The sequence below is a fragment of the Tachyglossus aculeatus genome, chromosome 20, assembly GCF_015852505.1.
Source record: "Tachyglossus aculeatus isolate mTacAcu1 chromosome 20, mTacAcu1.pri, whole genome shotgun sequence".
Lineage (NCBI taxonomy): Eukaryota > Metazoa > Chordata > Mammalia > Monotremata > Tachyglossidae > Tachyglossus > Tachyglossus aculeatus.
This window is the reverse complement of record NC_052085.1, coordinates 14,144,713-14,167,297: the sequence shown is the minus strand read 5'-3', so window position 1 is coordinate 14,167,297 and position 22,585 is coordinate 14,144,713. Positions and strand designations below refer to the sequence as shown.

General features: G+C 44.3%; 1 protein-coding gene across 3 annotated transcripts in view; it reads left to right on the top strand.

The window, feature by feature from the left end:
• ATP11A (ATPase phospholipid transporting 11A) overlaps positions 1-17,820 on the top strand; it is a 130,717-nt gene extending 112,897 nt beyond the window's left edge. For 2 of the 3 annotated variants that reach the window (XM_038761810.1, XM_038761809.1), the window contains 3 exons: positions 1,340-1,443; positions 7,834-7,999; positions 16,958-17,820. In XM_038761810.1, coding sequence (XP_038617738.1) covers positions 1,340-1,443; positions 7,834-7,999; positions 16,958-17,215 — 528 coding nt within the window. In that variant the 3' untranslated portion in view covers positions 17,216-17,820. Of the gene's footprint in view, positions 1-1,339; positions 1,444-7,833; positions 8,000-15,008; positions 15,083-16,957 lie in introns of those variants that run through there. The other variant, XR_005455207.1, reaches the window with a different exon arrangement.
• Positions 17,821-22,585: the final 4,765 nt, after the last annotated feature.

Sequence of the window (22,585 nt, the reverse complement as noted above, 5' to 3'; positions counted from 1 at the left end):
GGTCACCTCCTTGGATGGCCCCATTGGGGCTGGGCGCTCTCCTGCTTCCGCCATGATGCCGACTGGTGATTCAGTCGCGTTTATTGAGTGCCGACTGTGTGCGGAGCACTGTACTAAGCGCTCGGGAGAGTACGCTTTAACAATCAACAGAAACATCCCCTGCCCACAACAAGCTGGTGGAGATGGACGTCCCTTTGGGGGGAAAGGGTCCAGCTAGGCTCTCTCTTCATTCCATCGTGGTGACAATTGGTAATAATAATTCTGGTACTTGTTAAGCGCTTACTATGTACCAAGCGCTGTCCTAAGCGCTGGGGTAGACGCAAGCAAATCAAGTAGGACAGAGTCCCTGTCCCTCATGGGGCTCACGGTCTTAATCCTCATTTTCTAGATGAGGGAAGTGAAGCAACCCAACGTCACACAGCAGACAGGTGGCAGGCCCAGGATTAGAACCCAAGCCCGCGGTCATGATGGAACTCCCCATGGGGTGGAAAGGGTCCAGCTTCGTGGTTTCCCACTTCCACCATGGTAGCACCCAAGTGTCCTGCAGTATTGAAGGATGTGTGCGTGCTTGGGGGCGGGGGGCAAGATCAGGGGCAGCCCCCCATCCTCCCTACCATCATCCTGATAACTTGGGAGGTGGAGGGCGCATATTGGGTGAGGGGGTGCAGTAGGTAAGAGGAGCTCCTCTGGGCCTTGATTGGGTACCATGACACTATCAATCAATCGTATTTATTGAGCGCTTACTGTGTGCAGAGCACTGTACTAAGCGCTTGGGAAGTACAAGATGGCAACATATAGAGACAGTCCCTACCCAACAGTGGGCTCACAGTCTAAAAGGGGGAGACAGAGAACAAAACCAAACATACTAACAAATACTATTATGGTACTTGGGAAGCGCTTACTGTTCCAGCATCTACCGTTCTGAGCCCACGGGTGGCAGATGGAGAAATCCATCCCCCACGTGAATTTTCAGCCCCGACCTCTCCCGGTGTCTTGGCGGTGGTGGGGAGGGGGAGAGGAGGAGGAAAGGACTCTGATCCATTTCTAGTCCCGTTCATTCCCCGGTCCGGATTCGCCGCGTCCCCCGCCGCGTCGGCTCATGCTAATCCGCACGGCCAGGGAAGGGACCGTTTCAAGTCACGCCAAAGATGCGGGTCACCCTCACCGTGGTATCTCTCTCCGTGCGGGTGACACTTTTTGCTCGGGAAAGCTTGGGTGGAAGCGTAACTCTTTGCTAATTCTTGAAGGATCATTGTGTATTTTTCTTCAGCCTTTTGTTTTGAGTCCATGTCACCTCATCTAGACGATTACACCGACCATCCATGTTGTCTCCTTTTAGCTTGCACTAGATACGCACTACTGGACGTGGATAAACCATTTTGTCATCTGGGGCTCACTGCTATTCTACATTGTCTTTTCCCTGCTCTGGGGAGGAATCATCTGGTAGGAATCTAATAATAATAATATACTACTTCTGATAAACAGTTTGCATTCCTGTAGCCTCTTCTGCCTGAAGCATTCAGAGTTCACCTTACAGGTCACTTAAGTGTGGTTGGCCCCACTCACGGGTAAGAGCCAGAGAATTTATCAGGGAATCCCAAGTGGAAATAGAATTGGACTGTAGGTTTTTTCCAATCAATCAATCAATCAATTGGTGGTGTTTATTTAGTGCTTACCGTGTCAGTCATATTTACTGAGCACTTACTGTATGCAAGGCAGTCATTTAGTCGTATGTATTGAGCGCTTACTGTGTGCAGAGCACTGTACAAAGAGCTTGGGCAATACAGTAGAACTGTAAACAGAACAATAAATAAATGTCCCCCCCTTCTAGACTTTGAGCCTGTTGTTGGGTCTCTGGATGTTGCCGTTTTGTACTATCCAAGCGCTTAGTACAGTGCTCTGCTCACACTAAGCGCTCAATAAATACGATTGAATGAGTGAATGAACAGACGTGTTCCCTGCCCACAGCGAGCTTACAGTCTAGAGGGGGAGACGGCCACTAATATATGTGCAGAGCACTGTACTGAGCGCCTGGGAGAGTGCAGTAGTGGAGGTCGCTCCTAGAACCATTAAACCTTGGGGGTGATTAGTTTGGGGTTGGCGTTAACTTGTGCCTAGCTCAGCGCTCAGAACAGTGTTTGGTACGGAGTAAGCGCTTAACAAATACCATTAAAAACAATGCTGATAATAATAGTAATAATTTTTGGTGTTTGTTAGGGCCTCACTTTGGGCCGAGTACTAAAGATGTAGTTTCTGTCTCACATGGGGCTCACAGTCTAAGTAAGAGGGAGAGCGGGGATTTGATCCCATTTTAATGCTGAGGCCCAGATAAGTTGAGCGACTCATCCGTGGCCACGGAGCCGAGATCAGGACCCAGGCCACCTGACACCCACTAGACCACGCTACTTCTCAGTGATCTGGGACAATGACAGATCAATCAGTAAATGGTTATTATCGGTATTTTTATTCACGTTAATGTCTGTCTCCCCCTCTAGACTGTAAGCGCGGGAATGTGTCTGCTAATTCTGTTGTATTGCACTCTCCCAAGCGCTTAGTGCGGTGCTCTGCACGTAATAAGCACTCAGTAAATTTGATTGATTATTGAGCACTCATTGGCTGCAGGGCACTGTGCTAAGTGCTTAGATGTGCTTTGTAGCTTAGCTTGGTAGACCAGACTTGGAAAGATCAGAGGCTGGGAAATGATAATAATAATAATAATAACATTTGTTAAGCTCTTACTATGTGCAAAGCACTGTTCTAAGCGCTGGGGGGGGATACAAGGTGATCAGGTTGTCCCACGTGGGGCTCACAGGCTTAATCCCCATTTTACAGATGAGGTAACTGAGGCTCAGAGAAGTTAAGTGACTTGCCCAAGGTCACACAGCAGACATGTAGAAATCAGCTGCTGCCGGCTGAAGGTGCTGAGTTTTTGTGGGGGCTTTTTTTGCAGATAGACAACTCACTTTCCTACTCAGGTGCACTCCTTCTTGGTGGCCAAGAGAAATGTGTTAATAAGAATAATAATTGTGGTACTTGTTACTCTGGGCCAGACACTATTTTGAGCGCTGGGGTGGATACAAGCAGATCGAGTTGGACACAGTCCCTGTCCCACATGGGGCTCACGGTCTCAGTCCCCATTTAAAGAGGAGGGAACTGAGGCCCAGAGAAGTAAAGTGACTTGGCCAGTGTCATACAAGCAGGCAATTCATTCATTCATTCAATCGTATTTATTGAGTGCTTACTGTGTGCAGAGCACTGTACTAAGCACTTGAGAAGTACAAGTTGGCAACATGTAGAGACGGTCCGTACCCAACAGCGGGACTTCCAATCAATCGATGTCGTATTAATTGAGCGCTTACTGTGTGCAGAGCACTGTACTAAGTGCTTGGGAAGTACAAGTTGGCAACGTATAGAGACAGTCCCTACCCAACAGTGGGCTCACAGTCTAGAAAGCCTTTGCTCTATTCACTACACCGTGCCGCTTCTCAGTAGCCTGCGGTTCTACCACGTTCCCACTGTGGGCAGGGAAAGTGTCTACGATTCTGTTATATTGTCCTCTCCCGAGCGTTCAGTACACAGTAGGCGCTCACTAAACCCCACTGATTGATTCACATAGCAAAGGGGAGCGGAAGACAAAGCTCAAATAGAGTCACCGCATATGTTTGCAAATGCCCAATCCCTTATTAAATGACCCTCAGACGTTAAAATGCAAAAAATCCAACGGAGATATAATGTTTGTCAGATGTTTCAACATCCCTGCTTTTCAGGTGTAGCTAATACCACATTGCTTCATTCGATTTTTCCATTCACTCACTGCTTTCAAGTAAAAACACACACACACACACGAGATGTGTGCCATCTATTTCCGACTTCTGCAATAAAACTCTTCCGCTTGGTAAATTCAATCCTAGTAACAATTTAATCCTAGCCCCCTCCTTCCTCTCCCTCTCCATCCCCCCCGCCTTACCTCCTTCCCTTCCCCACAGCACCTGTATATATGTATATATGTCTGTACGTATTCATTAGTCTATTTATTTATTTATTTTACTTGTACATATCTATTCTATTTATTTTATTTTGTTAATATGTTTTGTTTTGTTCTCTGACTCCCCCTTCTAGACTGTGAGCCCACTGTTGGGTAGGGACCGTCTCTTTGTGTTGCCAACTTGTACTTCCCAAGCGCTTAGTACAGTGCTGTGCACACAGTAAGCGCTCAATAAATACGATTGATTGATTGATAGTAACAGCTGTAATGTGTTTCCTGAAAGCGGACTATGAAATGAAGCGTTCGGATGCCTTGTAACAAAATTTTCGTTGGCCTGTCCTTACTAGAGGCAAAGGGGATCAGTCAAAGGTGCTTACTGTGGGCAGAGCACTGTTCCAAGCTCTTGGGAGAGTACGGTACAACAGAGTTGGTTACATTCCCTCCCTTCAGTGAGTTTACAGTCTAGAGGATATACTCCGAATAATGCAAATGCTAAGTACTGTTACCTTACCATTGGAGGCTACAGAGAATAAGACTGCTTTAAAGAAGAAAACAGATTAGCTTTCAGTTTTGGCTGTGAAATGACCGTAGTTATGTGCAAATGACTGCAAACGTTTTTGTTTCATCATAATTAGTATCTGTTGCTGTAATGATATCTGCAGTGCTTCCCAGCCATTGATCAATGGTGTTTATTAAGCACTTAAGTGCAGGCCACTGTACTAAGCTCTTGGGAGAATACCAAAGGAGTTGGTAGACACATTCCCTGCCCTCCAGGAGTTTACAGTCTGGCTGGGAACCCGGTAAGAGTCATTCCTATCAATCGATCAGTCGTATTTATTGAGCACTTACTACGTGCAGAACACCGTACTAAGCACTTGGGAAAGTCCTGTTCAAGAGAGAGACTTCTTTCATGTCCTTTGGATGGAATTTAATAATAATAATAATAGTATTTGTTCATTCAGTCGTATTTACTGAGCACTTACCACTGTGTGGTAAGCAGAGATCCCCAGATCCCATTTCAGAAACCAAAATTCCTGAAGGGATTCTCCCCTCCCATTTCACCGCCAGGTTCAGGGGCAATGAAGCTGCTGATTGAGTTCCAGAGTTTATTTTTCCAAACAAAGTATTTGTAAAGCATTGTGTTAAATGTCTGGGGCAACATGGAAGAAGAAATTCTAAAGGAGATCTTTTAGACTGTGAGCCCCCCACTGCTGGGTAGGGACTGTCTCTATATGTTGCCAACTTGTACTTCCCAAGCGCTTAGTACAGTGCTCTGCACACAGTAAGCGCTCAATAAATACGATTGATGATGATAAAATACCAAGACAGCTCTCATTTAACCACAGGATGAGGGGAAGAGTTGAGAGGCGAGGGAATCGAACCCATCCTTAGGTAGATAAGGATAACTGTCTACCAACTCGGTTATATTGTACTCTCCCGGGCGCTTAGTACAGTGTTCTGTACGTGGTAAGTGCTCAATAAATAGGATTGCTTGATCGTTACACTCTGCCTTTTTGTGTTTTAATGTCTGTCCAGACTGTAAACTCCTTGTGGGCAAGCATCAGGTCTCCCAACTCTCTCGGATCTTACACACACCCGAAAGTGCTCTTCACACCATAAGCCCTCAATAAATACGATTGATTGATTGATTGATTGATCAGAGGTTCTCGGGCCTCATTACTAAGTCCATCACCCATATCGAAAGCAGGAGGAGAAATAAAGGACCCAGATAAATCCCCAAACTGGATAATCAACTCCAGACATTGGAGTTGACCGAATCTGGTATTACGCTTAATTTCCGCATCATAAACCTTTTTGGCCATTTGCTCAAGGCAATCAGTTAATTTCTACCCATTTCTTTCAAGGACAAATATTAATCTTTAACACTAAAGGAGTCCTGTGCTTATGGACGTGTAGACCTTATGCATATGTGCTTATGCTTAGAGAAGCAGCATGGCTTAGTGGAAAGAGCCTGGACTTGGGAGTCAGAGGACCTGGGTTCTAATCCTGGCTCCGCCACTTGTCTGCTGTGTGACCTTGGGCAAGTTACTTCACTTTTCTAGGCCTCAGTTATCTCATCTCTAAGAGCCCCATGTGGGACAATGCAATTACCTTATATCTTACCCCAGTGCTTGGCACATATTAAGCGCTTAACAAATTCCATAATTACTATTATTATGGATTTACCCTCTCCCCCATTTGAAACTCTCCTGAACTTCTCCCCTACCCCCTGCACTTTCCTAGAAAGAAAATATTGTTTCTCCATCGTTATCATTCTTCCAAATCCAGCTACCTCTGACCATCCCTTGGCCGAGTTGATTTTGTTTTTGGGAAACTTAAAGGGATGACTGTTTCACTTACTTCTTCCCAACTGAATCCCACTCCGGCATTCAAATTCTTATAAAAAATCCCGGAGAGCCATTTTACATACCAAATTCCTGCTTCCTGGGATTCCCACATGCACTGCTAGCTGCTGCCAAGTAATCAGTGTATTTAATGAGCGCTTACCGTATGCGGAGCACCGTGCTGAGCATGTGGGGAGTCCGATAGGGTTGGTAGAAATGAAGTCTGCCCGCAAGGAGCTTACAATCTTGGAACCCTTTTAGCCACCGGGGTTTCTAGAACCACATTTCTCCCTTTTTGGCCAAGGGCAGGTTTTGTTCCCTTTGCCGAGAGACGTCCCGTTTTTTCTTTTTCAGAAATCATTCTGCACTGAGCACCCCTTAGCATAGCCGTTCTTTTTCTGATGGCGCGCTGTAGAAAATTCTACATCTCCTGCATACTGATTCATTCCTTCATGTCCTTCAGAGCTGGTCCAGTTTCTTTGTCATGCATTTTTTTTTTATCCTATTTTCCTCATTCCCAGCATCTCCATGAGGTGGGTTGGGGGCGGTGGGGAGGGAAATTGGTATTATAGAGTCCTGCTAATAATAATAATAATAACTGGAATTTTTTAAACAGTTACTATGTGCCGAGCACTGGGCCAGAGACAAGATTATTGGGTCGGACACAGTCTAAGTAGGAGAGAGAGAAGGGATTGAATCCCCATTTTACAGATGAGGACTCTAATAATAATAATAATAATGGTATTTAAGCACTTAATATGCGCCAGGCACTGTTCTAAGTGCTGGGGTAGACAAAATAATTGGGTTGGACACAGGTCCTGACTCATATGGGGCTCACAGTCTTAATCCCCATTTTTAGAGATGAGGGAACCGAGGCCCAAAGAAGTGAAGCGACTTGCCCAAGGACACACAGCAGACAAGGGGAGGAGCCAGGATTAGAACCCAGGGCCCCTGGTTCCCAGGCCTCTTTCCACTTGGCCATGCACTTTACAGATAATAGTGATGGCTGAGCCAGAGAGCTCAAGCCCTATGTCCATGATAGCATAGCAAAAATATAGTAGCACCAGATTTAAAAAAAAATCACACAGAGATCAGACTTTATGGATCAATGCTATGGGTTACTCAGCCTCTCCCTGTGAAGGAAGCATCGTGGCCTAGTGGAAAGAGCCCGGGCCTGGTTTTCAGAGGGCCTGCATTCTAATCCCAGCTCTGCCACTTGTCTGCTGTGTGACCCTGGGCAAGTCACTTCACTTCTCAGTTTCCTCATCTGTAAACTGGGGATTAAATCTGTGAGCCCCATGTGGGACCTGGACTGTGTACGGCCTGATTAGCTTGTATCTCCGCCAGGGCTTAGTAAAGTGCCTGGCACATAGTAAGTACTTAACAGATATCATTAAAAAAAATATGTGGGTTTAGAACAAAGATGTTATGTTTTTCTTAAGGCTGGGACCAGATGCTTTTCTTAACCGTCGTATTTTTTTTTTCCCTTTCTTCACCTTCTAGGCCTTTTCTCAATTATCAGAGGATGTACTATGTGTTCATACAAATGCTGTCCAGTGGCCCTGCCTGGATGGCCATCATACTGCTAATAACTGTTAGCCTTCTTCCAGATGTGCTCAAAAAGGTTCTATTCAGGCAGCTACGGCCTACAGCAACAGAGAGAATCCAGGTAAAAAATCCCTTCTCCCAGGATCCATCAGAGAGACCACATCCCTAGTTTGAAGGATCAATCAATCAATCATATTTATTGAGCGCTTACTGTGTGCAGAGCACTGTACTAAGCGCTTGGGAAGTACAAGTTGGCAACACATAGAGACAGTCCCTACCCAACAGCGGGCTCACAGTCTAGATTTAGATTTAGAAGGATTTAGAAGTCCCATGCATTGTTGGTAAAATAATTAGTTAAAAGAGGGATTGATGAATTTCAGCCTGCCTCCTTCAAGGGGGAAAAGATTGGGCAGTGGACCAAATAATGGGGCCAGAAAGGGAATACCAGAACAAAACCAAAAAGCCAAACTGATTTTATCGAACTTCTTAAAAAAAAAATTGGTGACTTGTCAGAAGCAATCCGCTTTTCCAAACGGATCCCCTCTGGGTTTCATTTGGGAGCCTAGAACTCGCAGCTTTTGATGAACAAGAAACATATTTTTCCACAGGATAATCCAATCATGTCTTAATAGCCCTGCTTCTTATATCGTTCTCTCCTAATCAATCGTATTTCAGTCAATCAGAGAGGCTGGTGAGGGGCAGAAACCACCAATGGAGAGGAGAAGGGCTTAGTTTTTCTCATGACTTTGTCGCCAAGAGGGGCGAGGAGAGTCGGGGTAGGGAAGATCAGGTGAGGGAGAGCCTGAGGTGGGGTGACAAAGAACAAGGAGGGAAGGAGGAGAGGAGAATATGAGGGAGAGAGAAAGGGGCCAAAAAAGAGGCGGGGAGACAGGACCATTTGGTTCATTCTAGGTTATTCTACTTTTTCCACCTAAGTGTCCTAAATCCAAACTTCCTAAACGTCCAAATGGAATGGGCCGATTTTTCAGATTAGTGGAGAAAATATCACAGACATCACTGTTGTTATTGCTTATGGATTCTGTTGGATCAAAATAATAATAATGGTACTTGTTAAGCACTTACTATGTGCCAAGCACAGTTCTAAGTGCTGGGGTAGATACAAGGTAATCAGGCTGGAGACAGTCCCTTTCCCACATGGGGTTCACACTCTCCCCATTTTACAGATGAGGGAACCGAGGCCCAGAGAAGTGAAGTGACTTGATTTGCCCAAGGTCACACAGCAGATGTGTGATGGAGCTGGGATTAGAACCCAGGTCCTTCTGACTCCCGAGCTCGTGCTGTAGCCACCGAGCCAGGCCGCTTCCCTTATCCCTCAGAAGAAGAGGGGTCCAAGCTATGAAAGGCAAAGAGAAATAAATCCCTTGGTGGGGCAGGGGCGATCCCGCCCTGTGAACAAATTGAGTAGACCCCTCTTTTTGATCCACCCCTGGAGAATTTTAGTAGCAGCAGTTCGTAGCTCCTGCTGGCGTTTCTGGAAATACCAGGGCCTCCACAAATAGGGTAATGCCAACTTTTCCAGCTTGTAGCGAGGGAGGCAGGAGATGAGAGGCGATGGGCATCAGCTCTCCGAATCCTAATCTCCTTCAGTGGGTTTGAGGGTCTGCCAGCCTCCACCCAAGTAAGAACAGGCCACCACTGGGTTCTTTCCAGCCGGTCAGTGGTATTTATTGAGCGCTTACTGTGTGCACAGCACTGTACTAAGCAGTTGGGGGGGGTAGAATACACCAGACACATTCCCTGCCTACAACAAGTTTAAGGTCTAGAGGTTCCCGTTGTGACCCACACGAAGGAGCCGCTTGTGTTTTTTCAATTTGGAAAAGAAAACACCAACTATCTTTGAGGCTATATCTATCCTTGCCTTTCAATATGGCACTTGGTGATCTGAATGAGTACAGATCTGTAGGTTTCCTTCCTGGGCCCAGAATAGAGATTTGATCCAGTTTTCAGTGAATTTGGCCCAGATGAGACCCAACTCCTCTTCATTTCTAGACAGTCGGCTCTCTGAATTTGGGTATCTGATCCAAGGGAAGGTCAGTTAAAAGGAAATAAAACTGGAAGGCTTTTGAACTAGGTGAAGCGCTTCCGACTGACCCCAGGGAAAATGAAAAAAAAAAAGTCTTTTAGGGGTGGGCGGGGGCCTCAAGAATGCCAGTGTCAGTTTGCTTACTCCATATTAATCCACACTAGAAAGTCGTTTGCTTTTAATCTCACTCACCCCTTGTGTTTCTCTCTTCCCTCTCCTCATTTCCTTCCACCTTCCCACCCGCTCTGCCTAAATGTCCACTACCTTATTTACCCTAAATGACGTACCCGGGTACCTCCTGAACCTTCTGCGAATGTCAGACTAAGCGTCAGTGCCTTTCTGTTGAGCAGTCCACCATCTTTATGCTTTCTCAGACTTCCAGCAGCCTAAGTTTCTAATGGAACACAAGGTGACTTTTTTTCTGCCTTTTCTAAATGCTTGGAAATGTATCCAAAGGACATTCGGTGTTTTACTGTATTATCGAAACTCATTCCCTCTCCTTTCATTGGTTCATGTAAGTGATTTTAAGCTTCTCGATAGACACCAAAACAAAAGGTTCATTGATCTTATTACACTACTGCTCGTACCATATCTTTTTCTTGAAAAGTTATTAGTGGGGTTCGTTTTGAGCCATTTAAAAACTCTCACACACATATCCTTTACTGTACATATTTATTCATTCATTCATTCAATAGTATGTATTGAGCACTTACTGTGTGCAGAGCACTGTACTAAGCGCTTGGGAAGTACAATGAATATTAAGTTATGGTATTTAACTACAAAGACACATCGTGTGTTTGTAGTGAGCTGTACTGAATCAACAGGCCACTGCGTGAAAAAGTGATTTTACCTTTGGACAAAATGATTTTTGATGGGGTGGAATTTTTAACTTTCAGTGGTAACTCAAGCACTATATCATTAAACAGCGGTCTGCTATAACTGATGCTTTTTTGTGGAAGAAATCAGGTAATCACTCCACCTCTATCCTTTTCATTTTTCATCGGGTTAAGATTTTTCTCATTTTTTTATTTTTGTAAAATTCGATTGGTGTTAGTGGCAAACAAAAAAACAAAAGCAAGCTGACAAAATATCCAGAGCTGAAGTCATTTAGTAACATGAACCCATGGTCAATCAGCAACTTGCTACACACTTAGAACTTCTTCATCCAGAACCAAATTCTCGAGATACTCGATATCTGTTCACGAGTAAAGCCGGCCATCAGATCTTAGCCTTTTTCTGTTGCCGGCTCGGCTTGGCTGCCAAATTATTACAGTCGAGTCCATCGGCAATTATAGGTGTTCTGAGAATGTTGGGCCAAAATATTGTCATTTACAAAACCTGGCCCTGAGCTGCAGGAATTGAGTCTCCTTATCTCTCTAGAGGTGGAGAAGAGCATAATAGGAGCACTCAATAATTGGTAATAGTCACAGTAGGAGAGCAACTGCCTTGAGAAGGAAAAAGCAGATAGAAGAATATATAAAGAATCATGGCGTTTGTTAGCACATACTATGTGTCAAGCACTCTTCTAAGTGCTGGATTGGCCGTGGTCTTTTTTTTTATGGTATTTGTTAAGCACTTTGGTATTTGTTAAGCACTTACTATGTATTAAGCACTGGGGTAGATACAAGCTAATCAGGTTGGACACAGTCCCTGTCCCACACGGGCCTCACAGTCTTAATCCCCATTTTACAGATGAGGTAACTGAGGCCCAGAGAAGTGAAGTGACCTTTTCTGAATAATAGTGATGGTATTTGTTAAGCGCTTACTATGTGCCAAGCACTGTTCTACGCTCTACAAACTCTCCAGAGACGCTGGTTGCAGCATTGAATCTCAGGTCCTTCCTCTGATCCGTCCCCTGAGAAGCAGCCATGTCTAGGAAAGAGAACATGGGCCTGGGATTCAGAGGTCCTGGGTTCTAATGCTGCCTTCTCCACTTCTCTGCTGTGTGACCAAGGGCAAGTCACTTAACTTCTCTCCTTCAGTTCCCTCATCTGCAAAATGGGATTCAGTACCTGTACATCCATTCATTCAATCGTATTTATTAAGCAGTTCCTGCGTATAAGGCACTGTACTAGGTGCTTGGGAGAGTACAATAAAATAACAAACACTTAACAAATAACCACTTAGTACACAGTAAGCGCTCAATAAATACGATTGAATGAGTGAATGAACAGATACATTCCCTGCTCACAACGAGCTGTTCCCCCTCCTACTTAGATTGTGAGCCCCATATGGGACCTAATTACCTTTTATCTGCCCCAGCGCTTAGTACAGTGCTTGGCACTAAGTAAATGCATAACAAATATCACAATTATTATCATCAGTATTAACTTTCAACCAGGGTAAATCAGGGATGACTGTTCTGAGACCTTGTTTTTATGAGGAAGACAAGTAACAAACTATGAAACTGGAAAGGGAATTAGATGGTGGGTTTTTGTTTTGACTCGTACATTTTACACCTTTTTTAGCTGAAAAAATCAAACAGTTCCTTTCATTTTCAAGGAAAAAAATTAGGGCACTCAGAAAAATTCCTCACCTGAGGCCATCAGAATGAAAATAAGTAACCAAGCTCCATCTTCATACCGTACTTCATAGCATCTCGGATGAATTAATAATCCCAGAGGTGCTCATGAAATGGTTTCAATTTTTCAAAATTTAGAACAGAATTCACGTTCTACAATTGGGCCACAATACCACTGAGTTTCTCTAGAACTGGATTAGGCTACCAATGTGTTTTGGCTTTTTAATTGTTACAGAAGCTAGAGAGGACTTTCCGTATTGACTTTGGGTTTTTTTGTTTGTTTTGTTGTCAAATTCTACAGCGGTTGAAGGCAGGGTTATTTGCAGATCATTAGAAAACTCAGCTTTGGGTGTAGTGAGCAACGTGTACATTCTCTAATTTCAATCATAGAACAAGCATCAGGAAACCAAAGTACACTTGCTCCATCTCCCAACCCCCAGATTTCTGCAAAGCTTTGGAGGAAACTTTGGATGATCTTTAACCTTCATCTGACACAACTAACATGCTCCATCAGCTAGTTTTTCTGCTCATGTACCCCGATTAAAAAACCCCCACAAAACTGCCCAAGACACCAGTTCCTTTTTTAAATGAAGCAGTACTCTCCGTGACTGCATTCGCTTAATGCATTTTATTTTCTCACTATCTTTGGGGGAAGTTTACAAACCCCAATTTGACGATGACTTGGAAGTTTTCATTTCTCTTAAAAGGCATTTTATTCTTTGATTGAGAAACTGGCAGAGGAGGAGCAAAACATGTGACTTCCGCTCGCTGAACCCCTTCCGTCTGGATACTTTCAATGCTACCCTCTAAAGCTCTTTACTGTGGGATTTGGGAGTTACTTTTACACCCATATCTTCTCTCTCTCTGTCTCTCTTTGTCTCTCTTTCTCTCTCTTCCCCCTTCCCACCAATGACTTGGAATTTTCCTGCTGTCAGCCAGCAGGAAAATCCCCTTGTGCTTTCTTTCTCGCAGCTATTTCTAGAGGAGCTTGAATGGTGTGTCGACTTTGATTCAGTCATATTTATTGAGCTCTTTCTGTGTCAATTGGCTTCTGGGGTCTTTCATGACTGTCCCGTGGCTAATGCAGACAGAGTGCTGACCCCTAAGCTCCTAGGAGGGCATCATAAGGCCTGACCACTGGGCTTTCTTTTCATCATCATCATCAATTGTATTTATTGAGCGCTTACTATGTGCAGAGCACTGTACTAAGCGCTTGGGAAGTACAAATTGGCAACATATAGAGACAGTCCCTACCCAACAGTGGGCTCACAGTCTAAAAGGGGGAGACAGAGAACAAAACCAAACATACTAACAAAATAAAATAAATAGAATAGATATATACAAGTAAAATAAATAAATAGAGTAATAAATATGGACAAACATATATATATATATATATATGTATATATATATATATATATATATATATTTCAGGCCCTTCTGAGTTTCCTGGTACACCAATGCCTGATCCCTGATGTGGATTAGATGTATGTGGGAGGTGTCAATCAATCATATTTATCGAGCACTGACTGTGTGCAGAGCACTGTACTCAGTGCTTGGGAAACTGCAATAAAGTTGGCAGACACGGTCCCTGCCCACATTGAGCTTCTACTTTTAACTTTGATCCTTATTAACTGTCCTCAGCAGCATCATTATCATCGGTGGTATTTATTGAGCACTTAATATGTGCAGAGCTTGGGAGAGTACAATAGAGTCAGCAGACACGATGAGCTTATAATTTTAACTTTGATCTTTGTTAACTATCCTCAGGTTAGTTCAACAGCAGCGTCGTCATCAATGACATTTATTGAGCACTTCCTAAGTGCACAGCACTGTAATAAGCCCTTGGGAGAGTGCAGTACAACAGAGTTGGCAGTCCCATGTCCCGCCCACAGTGATCTTAGAGTCTAGAGGGGGAGACAGACAGTAAAGCAGCAGCAACCAATCAGTTGTATTTATTGAGCGCTTATTGTGTGCAGAGCACTGTACTTTGGGAGAGTACGCTACAACAGAGATGGTAATAATAAAAATTTTGGTACTTGTGCTTACTATGTGCCAAGCACTGGTAGACATGTTTCCTGCTGCCCAGGGGAGCAGCAGTTTTAGGAAAATGAAAAGGCTCTTTCTCTCTCTCTCTCAGCACTTTGTCTGGGATCTCGCTGAAAAAATCAGTTGGTCTCCAGGGGTTTCAGGATTCTTCCCGGATTCAGGAATAGGTGGGGGTACCTTGGTGAGTCATCCTCTTGGCATATGACTGGACCAAGAGAAATTCCCAGACACCAAACAATAAAAGATGAGAAGACTACCTGCCTAGGGTAACCGTTTCCAAGCGATCAGTTCTTATTGCAAGGGAGGTTTGGTGCAAACCCCGGGAATTGGCCCCAAGGACAGCAGCCCGATATCCCCAGCTCTGAAATCTTCTAGGTTTTAGCCCGCCAGTGCGGCAGTAAAAAGTGGAGGTCAGGAATCCCCTCGGTCGTTGGACTTTTGCGGGCCGCCTCGAGACATTCGTTCGGATCCCTTTGATCCACGCAGCAGTCTCAGTGTTTTTCCTCATCCTTGCAGAAGATTATGAAACATAAATCCACCGTAAATGCTGTGCCGGGCTTCGACGGGCCACTTCTTCAAGGATCTCTGGGAGCTTCCGAAGCGTAATTAGCTCAATGCTAGGTAACGGGATTGCACAGATGGGGCAGGTTGACTATCTGTCTGTGTGCTGTCATACTTTTGCAACCGTTGGTGTTTCCTGCAGAGCTTTTTTTGCAGTGCTGTGCCAACTTTGACAGAAAACAGTGAATGCTAGGAGAATCTTAATCCTTACCCTCAAATGTTTCTAGGCCTTATCCAGGTAAGTCTTTTGCCTGAGTGTGGCTTGGAAAAATGTCTGCGTGGCATGTGTTTCTGGAGTCCGTTGAATTGAATTGCCTCTGCAGCATTCTGTTTCTAATAAACCGCCGCCCGGGGTTTGACGAGCTCATTTATCATCTTAACTTTTTCATTCTTAAGACTGGAAGCTCATTATGGGCGTGTGTCTGCTAATTCTGTTGTACTGTACTGTCCCGAGCCCTTAGTACAGTGCTCTGCATATAGTAAGCGCTCAATAAATGCCATCGATTGATTAAGTTGTGCAGTAGTCCTCTTGACTGTAAGCTCATTATGGGCAGGGAACGTGACCACTAATTCTGTTGTATTATACTCTCTCAAGCAATTAGTACAGTGTTCTGCACGTTGTAAGCACTCGATAAATACCTTTGATTGATTCTGCCAGCGTTTAATGAATTAGGCACTGTGGATACCATCCAATCCTGTTTTTTTCTCACTTTTTCTGACTGATAGTAAGCAATTAAACCTTCGCATCTGGCTCTTGAAACATTCAAAAGATGAGCCGATACACTAGTCAGTTTGGCTGTCCGTGCTTGCGCTGTTTGTTTGCTAAGGATACACTGTTTTTGAGTGAAAACGCTCCCTTCAATCAGTCAGTCGTATTTGTTGAGCGCTTTCTCTGTGCAGAGCACTGTACTAAGCACTTGGGAGAGCACAATCTAAGAGTTGTAGATACATTCTTGCTCATAAGCTTACAGCCTTAAACGGTGAGAGAGATATTAATATAAATAAATTGAGTTACGAATATGTCCGTATTTTGCCAATTGTATGTGAAAATGCATAAGTGTCGTTTGGTGTGTGCACAATTGGAATTGCATTGAGAGTTTTGGATTATTAAAGTAGCTTGCTGTTAGAAGAGATATTCAGTGTTTTATCTCACCAAAGGCTCATTTATCCTTCCTCTGGATTGATATAGCAGTGACTTTAAATTTTTTTAAAAAATGGTATTTGTTCAGCACTTACTGTGTGCCAGGCACCATACTAAGCTCTGGGGAGGATATAAGCCAGTGGGGTTGGACACAGTCCGTAGTCCAAATGGGGCTCACAGTCTTAATCTCCATTTTATGATGCGGTAACTGAGGCACAGAGAAATTAAGTGATTCGCCCAAGGCACGTGGCAGGCAAGTGGAGGTTGGAACCCAGGTCCTTCTGACTCCCAAGCCCCTTGTCTTTCCACTAGGCCGCCCCTGCTTCTCTTGGTTAACTGATTTGCCAATCGCCTCAGTGGGTACGACAGAAGCATTTGTACAAAAAGTAGAAAGGCTTTGGATATCACCCTACTAGAAGCATAAAATTGCCAGAGAAGCAGCGTGCAAGCGCTCAGTACAGTGCCCTGCACAAAATAAGCGCCCAACTAATACAATTGAACAAGGACCCGGGTTCGGATCGTGACCCTGCCACTTGTCTGCGACCTCGGGCAAGTCACTTCTCCGTGCCTCGGGTCCCTCATCTGTAAAATGGGGATTAAGATTGCGAGGCCCACGCGGGACAGCGACTGTGTCCAACCTGATGGTCTTGTGTCTAGCCCAGCGCTTAGTACAGTGCGTAGCATAGAGCAAGCGCTTAACAAATACCTTATTAGTATTACTGGTCATTCCAGATGCTGACTGGGTGTTTTATTTTCTCCTCAGAGGAGGCCAGGGCTGTGTCAGAACCACGTTTCAGAATCCACCCTCCTCGCCCCTAAGTGGGGCTCGAGCTACCGAACCAACGAGGCGACCAGACTCCCGGCGACAAAATCCCTTCCTCATTCTAAAAAAACCATGTTGACCCAATGGAGCAGCAACCATTACTCCATCCTCCCGCCTGTGTTCGGCTACTCAAAGAACTGTCGCCTCTCCGGGGCGAGACGCTGCTACAGTGGGACAGGTTCAGAAACGCCAGTATGAGCGATCACCGATTTAAGCCTTTAAGAACCGCATACTTGAGTGTGTGTGTGTGTTTTGTGTGTGTGCGTTTCCCAGAACAGGAGGCAAATGGGTACGGAACTTGGACTAAAATTAGCTCCTGAAGTCTGGAGATAGGTCAAACAGAACTCTAGGAATGCTTCTGCCCAAGGCCTGATTTTTTTTTAACTTCTAACGCAAAGGAAATTTGGCATTGACCGATACCGTGAGGCCGACCGCACCAGACATCCTCTTCCTTCGGCTCAAGATTTTGGGGCGTCTCCTGCTTGTCATCTCGGTGGTCTGGCATTCCTTGAAAGGGTCTCTTTTGTCGGCTGACTATGGAGATCCATCTTCCAAATCTGAGCCAGCAGCAACGACCTCAGATCTCTCCAGTGACAATCACTGAAAACATACTGAACTGCTTTTTTCTGATTTCCATTTTTTGTCCTTCTCCCTCCTGCTGATCTCTAGAACAAATTGGTGTTGCCTCTGCGCTAATCACCTTTCAAGAGAAGCAGGGAAGCCACGTGTCCTAGCGGATAGAGCCCGGGCGTCAGAAGGACCTGGGTTCTAATTCCAGCTCCGCCTCATGTCTGCTGTGTGACCTTGGGCAAGTCGCGTCACTTCTCTGGACCTCATTTCCCTCATCTGGAAAAAAGGGGATTAAGAGTGTGAGCCCCACGTGGGACAGGGACTGCGTCCAACCTGATCATCTTGTATCCCCCCCAGTGCGTAGAACTGTGTGTGGCACATAGTAAGTGCTTAATGAATACCATTATTATTATTATTATTAAGTAGAATGAGAGAACTCAGCCTATTGGACTCGATGCAGAAAGTTCCAGTGAGTTCTCTGTGTCTGAGGACCAAAGGGTCCCCAGGGAGGTGGGTCTGGAAATCTGCTCTTGTAACAGTAGTAGATACAGGAGGAGCAAAGGGAAGAGATTGCTCTCCAGTCAAAGTTCACAGGGTGGAGTGTCCCGTTTGGGGAAATTGCGGGGAAGAGATGGCTCTGTGGATCACTGTGGGATTTTTGTGGTAAATAAGCGACTGGCATTTTCCCAGCTGCAAATCCTATTAATGTAATAATTACTAGCTAGAATAATTTGTTTTTGGAAACATGACCACTAGCTACCACCGGAGAATTTAAAACTGGATCCTGATGGAGATGGAAGTGAACATGGTAACTCTTCAAGATGATTAAGAAATTAAAATCAACCAATCAGTGGTATTTATTGAGCGCTTAGAGCGTGCAGAGCACTGACTTCAGCGCGTGGGAGAGTTCCCTCCAAGCAGCATGGCCTAGCGGATAGAGCACGGGCCTGGGAGCAAGAAGGGCCTGGGTTCTCATTCCGGGTCTGCTGTGTGACCTTGGACAAGTCGTTTTGCTTCTCTGTGCCTCGGTCACTTCGTCTGTAAAATGGGGATTAAGACTGTGAGCCCCATGTGGGACATGGACTGTGTCCAACCTGATCAATGCCTGGCACATAGCCTTGAGAACAAATACAAAAAACCCAAGCAAATGAACAAAAAACACCCAGCCTATAGTTCCCAGGTTCTGTAAAGTTTACTAAATCTCGTGCTACTTTTATTCCTGGATATATACGCCATCCCAGGTTTTTGGCCCGTATTTCGTGTGCAAATGTTTAACTGATTTTATCATCAGCCTCCATTTCTTCTGGATAGTCAGTGTTGGTTTATAAATAGAGGAGCACTCACGGTGACAGTCTGAAGGAAAGAAATGTTCATTTCCGCTGGACGCTGAAACACTGGACATCAGAACTAGTCCCTTTTCAGGATTATGTCTGCCCTACCCATTCCTTTGATTTTCCGCCATGATCATCGGGCTGTCAGGCTGAAAATGGTGGTACAAATTCAAGTTTAGACATTGGATGAGAATAGCCGGAGAGTAAAGGGATTTCCCTGGAAAAATTTTAGTTAAACGTTAGAGAACAAAAAAAAAAATATTACCCAATAAAGAAGCATCAGAAGAAGGTCATGGGTTCTTATCCCGACTCCACCACTTGTCTGCTGTGTGATCTTGGGCAAGTCACTTCACTTCTCTGGGCCTCAGTTCCCTCATCTGGAAGAAAGGGATGGAGATTGTGAGCCCCACATGGGACAGGGACTGTGTCCATTCCGATTTGCTTGTATTCTCCCCAGCGCTTAGTACAGCGCCTGGCACTTAAAAAGCACTTAACATACCATTTTTATTATTATTACCAGAAGGAACCTGGGCAAAGCGGAATGTTCAAAGTGAATTCTGAACCCCTACCGAGCCAAAGATTGAGATGAAGAAAGTTCGTTGGGGACACCACTCCCACAACCCCCTCAGAAGGGAATTAATTCCTGTCTTGACGAGGATGAGTTTTGTTCGAAGTTGAAACTTCCCAGTCATTTCACCGACATCCTCTCGAGGTCGTCAAAGCCATTTCCCTCCTCTGTCACAGTATTACATTCAAACACCTGTCTTTGTTCTCACACGGAACTTTTTCTGCCTTAAAACACTAGAATATGTATTTTTTAAAAGGAAGAAAAAAACCTAAAGGGAAGATACAGGCGTTATCTGCAGGGGTGACAAATTTCTTCCAATTTTAGTTAAAGTAGAGTGTATTTTTTTAGAAATATTAAAATTTGCCTCGGCATGGAAATATTTTTCAAAGCTGTTTATATCTCTTTTACAACACACCATTTCTAATTTTCAAAGTGCGTTTGGAAAGAGTTGGGTTTTTTTTCTTTAAGTTGATGGATTTGGGCCACTTTACGTTGCTATTTTGCCGAAATGGTGGCTGACTGTTTTAAAAGCTGATGAATGGGAAAATGTCAGTTGCGAATTTAAGCTCCTTAAGCCTTCCCTAAATGCACGCTAACTGGTAAGAGATTGGTCCGAGGCACATCCTCGGACCAATCCGAGGATTGAGAAGCAGCGTGGCTCAGTGGAAAGAGAACGGGCTTTGGAGTCAGAGGTCATGGGTTCAAATCCCGGCTCCGCCACTTGTCAGCTGTGTGACTTTGGGCAAGTCACTTCACTTCTCTGCGCCTCCGTTACCTCATCTGTAAAATGGGGATTAAGATTGTGAGCCCCCCGTGGGACAACCTGATCATCTTGTAACCTCCCCAGCGCTTAGAACAGTGCTTTGCACATAGTAAGCGCTTAATAAATGCTATCATTATTATTATTATTATTATTATTATTATTATCCTGAATACTGTAGCTAGCTAGCTATCTCTTCACTTCTATGTAGTTACACGCACTCTTGATTTTTCTCATTTCTGGCCTTTCGCCTTATTAAATACGAAGTTTTTTTGCCTGTCCACTGCATATATTGGATTGCCACTGCCTCCTCACAGAGAGTCTCCTCATTCCTCTAGCGGAACAACTCTTCCAGACAAAACTGCCAAGAGGTTGGAGAGTGGCTCGGTGAGGTCTTGAAGCCCAGAGCTCACAAATTGTTCCGTGGACAACCCTGAAGATTTTAAATAGGTTAAATAGGTTGTTTAAATAGGTTTTAAATAGGAGGGAGAGGAGGCTTAGACTGGAAAGATGAAGAACGATGGGCCCATTGAAATGACATTTCAGATGGCAATCAGTCGGGCCTTTCCCTGAGGACTGTGTTTAAGCCTAGCAGGTAAAATGGATAATCTTAGCCATTGTTGTTTGTTGGCTTTGGGCCCTAATGCTTTTTCTTCAGAAGCAGCGTGGCCTAGTGGGTAGACCCCAGGCTTGGGAGTCAGAAGGACCTGGGTTCTAATCCCGGCTCCGCCGCGCGTCTGCTGTGTGACCTTGGGCTTGTCACTTCTCTTGTCTGGGTTGTGATTTAGCACGTTGGCTGGAATGGTAACCGCCCCACCCCTGGCCTATTGCACTGTCCTGGGAGGGAAATCACTCACTGGTACTTGAGGAGTGCTTACTGTGTGCTGAACACTGTACTAGGGATTTGAAAACATCTAGAAGCAGGGCTAGGCCAAACCTATTTCAGTCTGGGCCTTACCCGAGGTGATTGAGGCATGCGAACACACGCGCTCACCCCCCTTCCTCCCTCCTATTTTCACCTTTCTCATCTCCACCTTTCCTCTGATGCCTTAAATTGTACTCTCCCAAGCGCTTAGTACAGCGCTCTGCGGATACTAAGCACGCCATACGATTGACTGACACCCGCCAACTTCCAAGGAGTTGGAGCTGCACTGAGCACCCCCAATTGGTTAAAACTTTTGACCTTTTTTGGGACTCAATAAACCACCACTGGGGATGGAAATGCCGGGCACTGTACTGAGTGTTTGGGAGAATTGTATTCAACAACGGCATTAATAATGGTGGTATCTGTTAAGAGCTTACAATGTGCCAGGCACTGTTCTAATCGCCCGGAGCTTGCAGTTGGTCATACTTACTGAGCACTTAACTGTGTGCACAGCACTGATTTAGAGTTTGGGAAAGTACAATATACTTTCCAATACTGTGTGTGTGTGTGTATATATATATATGTATATGTATATATATATATATATACAATATTGGAAAGTACAATATACTTTCCAATACTGTGTGTGTGTATATATATATATATATATATACTACGATATACAAAATAAGAGACACAGTCCCTACCCACAGCGAGCTTACAATATAGTCTAGAGGAGGAAACCAAACATTTGTGAAAACTAAAGCAAGTTGTTTCTGGCTTTAATTTTCCTTAACCACTTCAGTCAATCAATGGTAATTATCCAGTGCCTAATATAGTGCTCTGAAGAGCACTGTACTAAGCGCTTGGGAGAGTACAATACAATAGAATTAGCAGATACATTCCCTGCCCATAACGAGTTTAATGTTCTTGGAGTCCTGCACTGACAAGAGACTACTGTGGCTACTTTTATCATGTCATTAATATTATTTATTTGACTCTTTAAAAGCTTGAATGCTTATGATCTCACAGACATCACCCATTTATCAGGTCTCTCTGGCCTGCAACTTAAAAACAGGAAGAAAATGGAAGCGACTTTACTGCATTTTCTTGGAAGGCAGGGGATAATGAAGGTGAGAATTATTCTAATTCTGCAGCTGTGTATAAAGCTTCAATGTAAAGGTGTTGGAAGTATTATGAAAGTATGATTCTACTTTTCCAGAAAAAATCAAAAGATCAATTTATATAGCTTTATTTTTTACCTTATCCTATGATACACAATTTTAATATACTGTACATCGTCTCTGACCTAAATTATAATGTGTGTGCACTGTCATTTAAAATGTTCTCCTGTTACGTCCTGTGAAGCTGAATCTGCAAAGATGCTGTTGGAAGAAAAAATTGCTCTCCCTGCATTTAAAGTAAATGGAATATGTAGTTGTCATCATTAAATCCTGGAATTTGTTTTTTAATT